We start from the raw sequence: 13,223 nt of genomic DNA on the forward strand, positions 1-13,223 counted from the left end.
ATTGTGTCTTTCTAATGGTGGATATGAAACGATACCTATATTTTATGGTATATTCCTATCTGATTTAAGTAAGTAAATAGTTCCTTTTTATTAGGATCATCTCCCAGGATCTGCATTAAATTTACTGATGACTGTGTATTAGAAATTGACTTAAAGATGCTTAAGCGGATGGTTTGAAAGTGGGGACAGTCCACTAGCAAATGGCGAATGGTCAGTTGAACTTGGCATGATGTGCATTGGGGAGCACTGTCATTATTTAATAGATACAGGTGAGTGAGGTGTGTATGCCCAATCCTTAGCCTTCCTAAAATTGTTTCTTCTCGTCTATTTTTCCGGAAACTGGAGAGCCACAGTTTTGGTTCTGGTTTTATTTTGTATAGTTTGTTTCCTGGATAACCTCTCCAGATCAGTGACCATCTATTGTAACATGCTTTACGAATGATATGTTTGAAATCGGAGTACGGAACTTGACAATTCTGTAAAATATTGGTATCTGGTTGTTTGGCTGCAAGATCTGCTCTTTCATTACCTGCTATACCAGAATGCCCTGGTATCCAGCAGAATGTCACAGTTTGGTTGGTCTCATTGCACACAAGTAATTTGGAATGGATTTGTTTGATAACAGGGTGAGAGGAGGTGCTATTGCTATTTATGGCAGAGACAGCACTGAGGGAGTCAGTGTATATTAAGGCAGAAGAAATCAGAAGTTGAGTAATGTGATCTAGGGCCAAGTTAATAGCATAAAGCTCTGCAGTGAAGATACTGCATTCTACAGGTAATGAGATAGAAGTAGTGAATGAAGGGAAGATTGCCGCAGCGCCTACTTGGGTCTCAGTTTTTGATCCATCAGTATAGATCTTACAGGCCTGTGAATTAGAAGCAGAATGAGTTTCATGTAATTGTGCGATATTGAAGGGAGACAAGGTTTTCTTTCCCCACTGTTGGAAATAATCATCATAAATTGCACGGATATTTGTCCACGGTGGATCAGGCGGTGTTATGTCCTCATATATATTGCCGATTTCAATATTCCACGTTTGAGTTAATTCTTTAAGTCTAAGTGCAGCAGGTCTGTTTTCATTTGGTTTGCTGTTGAAGAATGACTCCCATTCGGTATTGTATAGACATCTCCAATTCGGGTGAGAGGGAAGACTGCGGATTTTTGCGGCATACATCAAAAGCAATGTTTTCCTCCGAAGATGTAAGGGAGGTTCGTGGGCTTCAATGTAAAGGCTCTGAACTGGGGAGGTTCTGAAAGCCCCTAGAGAAACTCTCAGAGCACTGTGCTGGATCGTGTTCAATCGCTCTAAAATAGTTTTCCTAGCAGAGTCATACACTGGGGAGCCATAGTCTAAACGGGACCTGATGAGAGCTCGATAGAGATGGATCAGGGTATGCCGATCAGCGCCCCACGACATAGATGACACACACCGGAGGATGTTCAATTTCTTCAAGCAGATGGTCCGAAGGTAGGTCACATGTGCTTGAAAGTTTAGTTTCCTATCTAGCACTAGGCCAAGAAAACGGACAGTGTGAGTAAGAGGTATTGGCATGTTATTAATCTTTAGCTCAGGATCAGGATGAAGTGATCGTAGTTTGCAGAAGTGTGTAGTGGTGGATTTCTGTTCAGCAAGACGATATCCATTGCATAAGGTCCAGGTTTCTATTTTGTATAGAGCATTTTGCAACTGTCTTTCGATAGTATTCATACTTTGTGATTGGCAGGATATAGTGAGGTCATCTGCATACATATAAATTTGAATGGTTTTTGGAAGATCTTCCAATATTTTGTTGACTCGAATCGCAAATAGTGTAGCACTCAGTATTGAACCCTGCGGGACACCCTCTTCTTGAATGTGAGTTGCTGACAGCTCGTTTTTATATCGGACTTGAAAAGTGCGTAATTTTAAAAAGTTCTGAATGATTTGAGGAAGATAGCCTCTCAGCCCCAACTGATGCATATCTTTAGTAATGCCATAGCGCCAGGTAGTATCGAATGCTTTGTGAATATCTAGGTTGACCATCACTAGGTGCTGTTTCATGACGAAGGCATTTCGTATGTTGCATTCAAGTTTTACAAGTAAATCTAGGGTGGATCTGTTTTTACGGAAGCCATATTGGTGATCAGAGAGAAGATGCTGGGAATCTAGAAACCAGGTGAGCCTCTTATGTACCATCCTTTCAAAGATTTTGCCTAAACAGCTTGTTAATGATATCGGTCTGTAGTTCTGGACCAGAGTGGGATCTTTGCCTGGTTTTGGAATAGCACAAATATAGGAATGCCGCCAGGACAGAGGATAAGTATTTTCTGAAAAGATACGGTTAAAGAATATTAATAATATGCCAAGGTCAGATTCACATAGATGCTGCAACATACTGTAGTGAATACCGTCTGGTCCTGCTGCACTATTTGACGATTTGCTTAAGCATTCCTTCAGCTCGACGAGAGTAAAAGGCTGGTTATAAGGGAGTGATAGTCTAGTTTGAAAATTTAATTTTTGACGTTCTTCATTAGTTTTAATGCGTTGGAAGGATGTCACATAAGAGGATGAGGCGGAAATGTCATAAAAAGACTCTGATAGCGCATTTGCTATATCATTAGGGGAAGATAGTTCCTGCCCATTCCATTGTATTATTGGTGATTGCAGCGGTAGAAATTTCCCATTGAGTGCTCGTATTTTTTTCCAAATAATTCGAGTGTCAGTATTTCTGTTAATGGATGAGGCGAAGTTAGTCCAGGATTCATGTTTTGCTTTTTTTCTAATCAGTCTCGCTTTAGCTCTGAGTTTTTTGTAGACAATTAGGTTGGCGGTAGTTGGGAATTTACGAAAGTGGTTCCAAGCTCTGTTTTTATCACGCTTTGCTTTGGAGCATTCTTCATTCCACCACTGATTTTGGTGTACACTCTTGTGCAGGTTAGATTTTGGGATGGAAATTTCTGCTGCAGATAATACGTGGCTGGTAATGTGGTCAGTTACGTTATCAAGATTCTGTTGCTGTACATATTGCTTTTCAAATATAACACAACTGGAATAGGTTTTCCAGTCTGCTTTTTGGAAGTTCCAAGAAGTACGGCCTTTAGGGTATGACATGACCTGTGTTTGAATTGAACTAATGATAGGGAAATGGTCACTGTGGAATGGATCATTTAGCACTAACCATTCCATGCTTGGAAAAAGAGAGGCTGAACAGATGGATAGGTCTATGGCGGATGTAGTACCAGCAGGTAGTTGAACATGAGTTGGAGAACCAGAGTTTAAAAGAGTCAGGTTATGGTTATCCAGGAATGTTTCGATTAGTTTGCCTCTACCATCCATGGTGGAGGATCCCCACAATGGATGGTGACCATTGAAATCACCAAGTAAACAGACGGGAGGCGGAAGTTGCATAATAAGACTGTCCAGTTCAGTCTGGGAGCAAGGATAATTCGGTGATATATAGATGGATGCAAGTGATAACGATATTCCCATTGCTATCCGGACTGCTACAACTTCTAAGGAGGTATTTAGTTGGAGATGTCTTGAGGGAATTGTAGATTTCACAAGTATAGCTACCCCACCACGAGCAGGAGAGTTAGAAACCCTGTCTCGCCTAAACATAGTATAGTTTTTGATTTTGACCGAAGCGTGTGGTGATAAAAATGTTTCTTGTAAGCATGCACCTACTGCATTAGTTTGAGTCAGTAAATCACTGAGGTCGTCTATATTACTGCGTAATCCTCGACAGTTCCATTGTAGGAATTTATTCATTGGTTGGATTTGTTTGAGGAAGATTGATCTGACTGTTTTTTCTGAGAAGGTTTCTGTCTGCTTGGTTTTGGTTTCTCATTTCTGGGAAAGATTGGGCGTCCTGTATCCATGATGTCACTAGCATGTAACTCTAGTACCGTGTCGTCATCTTCTGATTGAACATCAGTTTCCATGTTGATATTTCGTGGCTTCACCTTTTTCTGATTTTCAACGGTAGTTGATTTTGTTGTTTCGGGCAAAGTTGAGATAGCATCAGTTGGGATGCTGATCGGCGTATTGCTGGTTTCGTTGACTGTAGATTTCTTATTGCATGATAAAACAGTTTTGGCCCAGGTGGCAAAGGAAACTCTCGGTTCTATGGACACATCTGTTTGAGTTGCAGCTGAGCGGCTGGTTCTAGTAACAGATGCGTATGATCGGCTAGGAATGGTTAGTAGCACTTGCTTTCTTGCTTCAGGGTAAGTGACTTTATGTTCAACTTTATATTTCTGGATTTTTTTACCTGTTTTCCAAAGGTCACATGCTTTAGAAAATGCAGGGTGGTTTTCCTTACAGTTTGGACAAATAGGAGTGGAAGCTGTACAGTCTTCTTGAGAATGCTCCTTGGAACCACAAAGAGGACACACAGCATCGCCTCGGCATGCTGTTTGAGAATGACCGTACTTCTGACATTTAAAGCAGCGAATGGGGTTTGGGATGTAAGGCCGTATCTTACAATTTAGGTAACCTGCTTTAACAGAAGATGGAAGAGTCGGAGTACTGAAAGTTAAAATGATGGACCTGGTTGGTAGTAGGTTGCCATCTTTTTTAGTCATGATTCTCCGTGCATGAGTCACTTTTTGTTCACTAAGCTCTTGTATTATTTCTTGTTCAGAGACATTTAGTAAGTCCCATTCGCTGATGACGCCTTTAGAGGTGTTCAGGGTGTTATGTGGCGTAACTGACACTGGAATGTTGTTAAAGGTTGTCAATTTTAACAATTTTTCTGAATGGCTTGGTTTGGAAGCTTCAATTAGAAGGTCTCCAGATTGAAGACGCTTCACCATTTTGGGAGATCCAACAACCGATTCTAAACATTTCTGTATTAGAAATGGCGATAACTTGCCTACAGGTTGTGTGGATAATGAGTGCATTATTAGAAATGCTGGCATATCTGCACTCTGTTTTTCAGTCCGCTGTCTCTTCGGACGATTCAAGTCATGCTCTGAATCAGAGTTGACAGGTCTGGAGCTCGTGGGCTCTAGCGGTGGATATGCATCACAATCCATCGTTGCTCCTTTCAGCCCTGGAAGAGGGAATTCCTTCTCCCAGGTTACCGACCCCGCCACGTGGAGGCAGGAGCGGTGCCAACCAGTGACCAAGCGATCAGCAGAAGAAGAGAGCAGTACGTTGCTAGCGATGGCAGTAACGTTGCAAGCGGGGTTAGCAGTAACGTTGCTAGCGTTGAAGCAGTGACGTTGCTCAGCGAGGGAAGCAGTGACGTTGCGAGCGGTCAGCAGTGACGGTGCGAGCGGTGGAGGGTTTATGAAAGCACTAGTACTCACTCTAGGAAAAACGCTAGAAAACGCACTATAAAGATCGCTTGGGAACTATCGCTTGGCACTCGGGGCCCCTTTGGGATGTAGTAATAGTAGTAGTAGTGGCATGTGATGCAAGAAAACAAGTGTATGAGCTTATGCAGCTTCAGCCAAAAAAAAAAAAAAAAAAAAAAATACACCATTCCCTCCAAATGCCTGTCCAGTTCCTCCTTAAATTAATTTAACCTATCAACTTCCACAACGACAGATGGAAGTTTGTTCCAGCAATTAACCACCTGCTGGCTAAAGGCAAATTTCAGCACATCTATTCTACATCTGTCTTTTCTTAATTTGAAATGATGCCCCCTTACGTTCGTAATCTGAATTCTGAATTCAGCATGCTGAATCCATTCAAGACCTTATACACCTCATTCAGATCACTGCGCAGGTGCCTAATCTCCAGCTGCTGCAATTTGCAGAACTTAAGCCTCTCTTGGTAAGAGGATCCCTTCATTTCCCTCACCAATCTTGTTGCCCTTCTCTGTACATGCTCAAGCAAATCTACATCCTTCCTAAAATGAGGCCTCCAGACCTGTACGCAGTACTTAGATAAATTCACGAGAGCTTAGATAAATTCAAAGAAGAACTAGATAAATTATTGGAGGGAATGGATGGTGAAATGTATGTGTGTGTGTGTGTGTGTGTTTTTGTTCTTTTTTTTTTTGCTGATGCTGTATAAACTCTCTTGTATCATTTGCCACTGCTAATGACAATGCTAATACAGACAACCCCCGTATAACACGGTACTTCTACAACATGGTTTGAGAATTGCAGGAAATCTCGCATAATACGGTATTTTTGAGCTGGGAAAACCCTGCTATTATGTTATATGTAATTTTAAACGTTTCCATTCCTTTTTGTGAATCCCTACTGTTGACTCGCTAGTTTTTATCACCTTCATGATATTTTTCTAATGAACATTTCTAGAGGTCACTACCATAAAACAATAAAATTTGCAGTTTCTGGTTTATTGGTCTTTTCTGTTAGTGCAATCAATTATAAAAGGGTAGAAAACTTGATCTTCTTGCATTTGCTATAGTACCGATAGCTGGAATTCTGTGGGTTTTTCACGTTATTGTGGTGAAATGTGTTTCCCCTTCTGTCAAATATTCAATCATATAAAAAACATAGGGGCTCACATCTGGCGAGTATGGGCTTGGGAAACCCAGGGTCCTCAGCTGGATATCATCAATCTTTTCTTTCTTAGCAATTCCCTTCTACTTCTGATTCTCTCTCTCTCTCAGGGTATTGCGGGAATTTTTATTTTTTATTTTTTTTGGCTGGTGCAGCATAAGCCTCAGGCTTCCTTGCACCATATGGCTAATAATCATAATAATAAATAAATTTTCAGAAACTCATTACTCCATATCTCACTTGTGCATATCATGTTTGTTGTAACTTGTGTGTGCCGGGTTTTCTGTTATTAATTGCTTATCATTTTTACTGTTTTAAGTTTTACAAGCAATAAAAAAAAAGTCAGTGAACGGAAATATAAATTAGTATGTACATATTATAGCAAGTATTAATTAAGCTATATATGTAAGCATAAATTTATTTTTATTTTGCTAACTGGAAAATATTCTTCCGATTTTCACGTATCATTAAAAGCGGGGTCCACTGTATTTTGTTGGGAGATCCTTGGGCTAGGTTCTGTGCTATTGAACTTGTGCTTGTTTGAGACCATAAAAAATAATTGTGACTTCGAAGAGTGCAATTCGTGACTTTTAAAGAGAGCAGAGGGTACACGAAATGTAGATGCTGTAGAAAAGATTGTGCTTAGCAGCGATGAAGAGGAAGAAAATTAAATGAATGTACATTATCTCACATATAATGTACTACAGTTTGTAAGGTAAGTTGTTTGTTCAGTTATTACTATTTAAGTTACTACTATTATAAAAATAAAGTTAAAATATTAAGTTATTACTATATAAAAATTAAGTTTCCGATAGTTATAAAAAAATGGCATATTTTTGTTAGCTTTTGGAACGTAACCCCACTTTTTGTACTGGTTCTTAGTCCCATATAACACGGTTTTGCATTACATGATATTCTGTAAGAACCAAAATATTTTGTTATACGAGGGTTACCTGTACTATACATTAAGGTAATGTTTCAGGAATCTTGCCAGAACCCATCATCAGACCATATAGAGGTTGCTTTTTAAGGACAGAAAGAAAAAAGAATAATTCAAATTACTATTATGTTAAAATTAATATTACATACAGGAAACTTCTAGTGGATAATTACTATATATAATTTATGCACATTACATTATATATTATTATTAGTTTTTACCTGTTCTATTCAATTTGAGTAGTATAATTACCAGGATAAATAGAGTAAATTGAATTAATTGAAATTAATGTTAATCAGAATTTCTTACCCATTTCCACCTCCTACCTGTTGCCAAGCAGGATCTCCAGTTGGCATCCTGCCATTGGACAATTAAATTAGAATCCTCATATATAAATACAGTACCTCTCGCCAGAACATGCAGTTAGAATTGAGACGTTCACTATGTAGGAGGTTGGCAACTAGTAAGAAATTCTGGTTAACTTTAATTTCAATTTATTCAATTTACTTTATTTATCCTGGTAATTACACTACTCAAATTGAATAGAACAAGTAAAAAACTAATAATACATAATGTATATAGTAATTATCCACTAGGAGTTTTGTATGTGTAATATTAATTTTAATGTAATGGTAGTTTGGTTTATTCTTTTTTTCTTTCTGTCCTCAAAAAAAAAAAAAAAACAGTGTATGTATGGTCTGAGGTGGGTTCCGGCAAGGTTCTTGAAACAATCCCTTAATGTATAGTGATTTAGTTAATTGCTAAATAAACTATCTCAATATTCACATGGTATACTAGTGGTCATTACAGAAATCTAGATTCCATGGAAAACTGTCATGTAATGTCCTTTTTTAACTATATTAAATATTTTTTAAGTTATGAAATTTGAGAGATTTCCCAAGCTTTAAAAGATATATAATCAGATCATTTCTTAGTAACTTCAAAAACCGAACTGTGAACAAGAAGGTGAAAATTAATGATAAAACTAAAGAGAAAATTGAATAAGTTTATAAAGCTTAATTACTACAAGGAAATAACTTTGCAGTTTTATATTTTATATTAAAACAGGTTTACACAATATTTAAATAAATTGCTGGATTACACATTTCATTCCTCTCATTTATGTAATACTTTGTTTTATGCCCAGTGATTTTACCTTCTTTGTGGAACCACTAGGCATAAAACAAAGTGGTTCTTTGGTGTGTGTGCAGTTTGAACTGATCAAAACTTTTGTATTTTATATAATATTAGGTTACTTCAAATAAAATTACCAATTACAAACTAATTAAAAATAAAAGCTATTAATTACCATATCAAAGACTCACATGTTTAACAAGTTAGGCAAATCAAAATCAAAAATGTGCTCTTTAAGCTGCATTAGAACTTGGGGTGTTCGTGGAAGGCCTTCTTCTAAAGACAGGGTAGAAAGCTGGGACAGTCTGCGTGTTAGAGTACTTGTACGAGATGGTGATTCTGATGATTCAGAAAATGCCCTCAATAAATGCAATATCCTTTCAATCAAGATTATTATTGTATTATAATAACATATAATAATTTTTTTAAAATTTACATCATGCATTACATATAATACAAATATGAACAAACATTATTTTATTTTAAACACATATATAACACAAAAAAGTGAAAAGAAGGGTAGGACAACAAGGCACACTGTTGTTTAGGCTTATGATATTTATTAATGCCATTGATGAAATCATAACAGGTCTGATGATACAAAGTGAAAAAGTTGGCAAACAACAGTAACCAAGATATGCTGCTTCAAAAAGCAGCATATTTTGGCTACAACAATCAACAAATAAATTATTAAGGTGGCTAAAAAATGGAATTTAAAGTACAATATTGGAAAACGCAAAGTTTACATTGGGGAAATAGTAACCCCAGATTGGGGTTACTTTAAATTCCATTTATTACTCATAGATAATGAATTTCAGATAACTATTAATGAATGACACTCAATGGTAATGGCGCAATCTGAAATGAAATTCATTCCAGTACAGACAGAACATCATATGATGTTTTATCTATGATATAGAGAAAGTTTGTTAGAAGGGGCAAAATAATTATTCTATTGTAAAAATACCTTAATTAGGTCATGCTTCGGGAAAGATCTGCTGAAAAAGGCAGTGAAGAGCAATAAAATTCAGTAAATTAAATAAAGGATATCTTTTTATTTTATAGGCAGTCACAAATTAGAGGACATATAGCTACCTTAACAAAGGATAATTTTAGATGCAATAAATTTAATTTTTGTTTTTGTTATTTAGTTTTTAGCAAGAGTTGGAGCATACTGCCACCTTGATTTACAGAACCAGAGCGCTTATCTGAATTTAAGGAATGGTTGCCTTTTTCAACCCAGCAGTGGTCTTGTGAGACCTGTCAAGTGACTTGTGAGAAAAAGTTTTGCACATTTCATTTTTCTGATTGAAGATTAATAATTACAAATGTAAAACTTCTTCTACCTTTCTAAATATAGATCTAGTTTTACTCAAGTTGTTTGTGAAGCAATATTTTACATTTTCTTGGAGTAATTATATGAAAGAACCAGACAGGGGCCATGCGCAATTTTTTTTCAACTTTTGGTTTTCTCACATGCAATAAATTTGGTGATGTTCCCATTTTTTTAAATGATTGCCATTCTAGTTTGTTTATTTCACAGAATAAAGCAGCTTTATCAGTTTAATCAATTTTTAAAACTAACAACAAATAAAACCTAATGGAATAAAAAAAGTAGTGTCCATGCTATTCTGTTTCAAGGAAATAACACTATCATGCTCTGCCCTAATCTTTCTGAACTTTTAAATTTCTAAATAAGGCATGTCTAATTCTTGGGAAGAATATTTTAAGTCTTTCCCAGAATAGTTACATGAAATCACATGAGAACTGTGGAAAGGTTTGTTCTTTCACCATAATAATACTTGTAATCATTTTTGTGAAAAGGGCTTCAGTTGATGAAAAAGAATAGGTCCGGTTTTTCAGTGTTTTTTTATATAACAGTACTGAATCTTTTTATTTGGTAAGTCAAACTAATTATTTTATATTTCATTTATTACATAAAATTCTTTTTATTTATCATTTAATTATCAATTTCGTAAAACATGTATTATGGATAATATCTTAGAGAAAGAATACTAAGTGGGAAAAAACCCACAAACATAATACATGGAAGAAATACATACGTGCGTAATTTTGAATTTTTGCATACAGATTAATTTTGAAAATTCTAAAATCAAAGTAATACCTATTAGTTTCATGTTTATAGTTTATGACTAACATTTTTTCTTAACTTTAAGCAGAATTAATAAAAATTGCTGCAATATTTCTGCATCCATATGAAATATATAAGCAAGAACTATATACGAAAGTGCAAAATTGAAATTTCACTCTCTTAACCATTCTCTGTACCGGCATACCCTGCACTTATGACATGTTAGGTTCCAGACCACATTCGTAACTCGAAGATTATTGTAACTCGAAGCAATGCTTTTTTTTTTTTTTTTTCACTTATCTATGCATGTACTGCACTGCAATCATCATATGTGGGCATAACTTATGTAAATAATGCATTTAAAACTAAAATAAACACTGTAGGCCTTATTTTGAGAAATAGGGTAAGCATACTAATCACTGGATAATAGGTCTAGGTACAGTACTCAGTACAGATAGTTAAAATACATAGTACAGTAATGTAAATAATGTACAGTACACTTGACTTACCTTTAATGTAGTCTTCTTTTTCTTACCAGGGCAGGCAGATGTACAATAGAGAAACAGAATTTATTGGAGGAAGTCTGAAGGGGAGGGTATATCTTCATAAGTAGAACCATCAAGGGCTATAAGCTTTCTTGCAGGAGATTTGAATGGACTTCTTGAAGTAGGTAACAGACTTAGAAGGAGTAGGTCTGACTGAACTTTCGGTGGATGTTGATGGTCAAGTAGGACTTTCAGTGGTGCTAGTATTTATTTGAAGTTCCTGTCTAAAGAGGTTTGCATGCTAGACTGCCTTTTCTTTTCCTTGTAGATTTCGGTGTAACAGGCATAATCACTTACAAGGTTTGCATTGACTTTTGAACTTCTTTCAAAGTCCCTATCATGCTCCTCTAAAAGAACCATGCCAATTTGAAAATGCCGGATGGCTTCTGACAGAATTTTTGTGGTTAACCCTTCTGACTCAGAGTTTGATATGTCTTCAGACATCTCTTCATCTTCCCTATTCTCATGAAGTGCAATGAGATATTCATTGCTTAGAGTCTCAGAATGTCACTCCAGAAGTTCAGCTGCATCTTCTGGCTCAACTTCCAGTTCTAATTGCCTTGCCATCTGTACAATGATATTGGTTCTTCAGTACAATGAAGCCTTTCCAAAATTTTCTTGACAACTTCTTGCTCACTTCCTTTTTCTATGTTAATTGCTGTAATGCACTTGAAGGTTCTTCTTAAATAATAAAGTTTGAAAGCAGCAACAACACACTGATCCATGGGCTGGAGAAGTGAAGTTGTATTTGGTGGTAAGAATATCACTCGAATGTTAGGGTTCTAATCATCTAACATTTGAAGGTGTCCAGGTGCATTGTCTAGAAGGAGAATAATTTTAAATGGGATGTTATTGCCTTTACAGTAACCTTTAACTGTTGGTACAAAGTAGGTGCAAAACCATTTTTCAAAAAGGGATGGAGTAACCCATTCCTTCAAATTAGACTTCCAAAGAACTGGAAGGCTAGTCTTAGCATAGTTCTTCAAAGCTCTAGGGTTGGCCGAGTGGCAAACGAGCATAGGCTTTAGCTTAAGGCTATCCAGCACATTTGCACCTAACAAAAGTGTAAGCCTATCTTTTGCTGGCTTTGTGTTCTCCTCCTTTGCAATGAATGTTCTAGATGGCATCTTTTTCCAAAACAGCCCAGTCTTAGCCACATTAAAAATCTGATGCTTTGAGTAGCCACCGTGGTCAATAATTTTGGCAAGATCATGTTGAAAGCATTCTGTAGCAACAGTATCAGTAGCTGCTGCCTCACCTTGCACTTTGATATTATGTAGGTTAGAATGTCTCTTAAACCTATAAAACCACCTCTACTTGCTCCAAATTGAGCATCCTTAGCTGCCTCACCTGTTTTAGCCTTCATTTCATCAAAGAGGCTTTGGGCTTTATTTTGAATGATACCCTGGTTTAAAGGCACATGGTGATTAGTCTGATCATCAATCCATATCATTAAAAGTCTCTCCATGTCTGCAATTAGGCTATCTCTCTTTCAAATTAGAGTAGTACGCACTGGTGTAGTGTTTTTCACTTCATAAAGAATGTTTTTTTTTTTTTGTTTTTAAGCACAGTGATAACTGTAGTGCGAGCCAAGTCTAGCCTTCGGCCTATCTCAGTGTTTGATACACCTTCATCACTAAGTTTAATAATTTTGACCTTTGTATCTTAAAGTAATAGCTTAAGGATTTTCTTACCATTTTAATCTGCCATTATACGGTACTATATATTAAGTTATTTTATAATTCAATCACACCAAAACAGTAAAATAGAAGTTATAAACAATTTAATATTCACTTAAACACAGAGCATGCATAAAAGAGATGCAGAGCAAAACATGTTTGTAAACAAACTGACAACAACAACATTGAGTGGAAGGCCAATGCAAGAGGTAGCGTCATGTTGCTAAGGTGTCGGAACTGCGAAACAAGGTATCTCAAGTCGGGGGATGGTGGCAATTGAAAAGTGTTGTAAACGCGAAGCATTGCAAGTCGGGGTATGGCTGGTATTGGAAAATGGAAGAGACTATTAATTTAATGTTTATATTTTATGGCT

General features: G+C 36.6%; 1 protein-coding gene across 2 annotated transcripts in view; it reads right to left on the minus strand.

Annotated features, from left to right (window-relative positions):
- LOC150075774 (neurobeachin-like protein 1) overlaps positions 1-13,223 on the minus strand; it is a 693,585-nt gene that overhangs the window by 250,400 nt on the left and 429,962 nt on the right. For both annotated transcript variants that reach the window (XM_090387670.1, XM_090387669.1), the window contains exon 31: positions 8,726-8,873. In XM_090387670.1, the coding sequence (XP_090243796.1) occupies positions 8,726-8,873 (148 nt within the window). The remainder of the gene's footprint in view (positions 1-8,725; positions 8,874-13,223) is intronic.

The sequence above is a fragment of the Mastigoproctus giganteus genome, chromosome 13 (assembly GCF_048544385.1).
Source record: "Mastigoproctus giganteus isolate SK-2022 chromosome 13, ASM4854438v1, whole genome shotgun sequence".
Lineage (NCBI taxonomy): Eukaryota > Metazoa > Arthropoda > Arachnida > Uropygi > Thelyphonidae > Mastigoproctus > Mastigoproctus giganteus.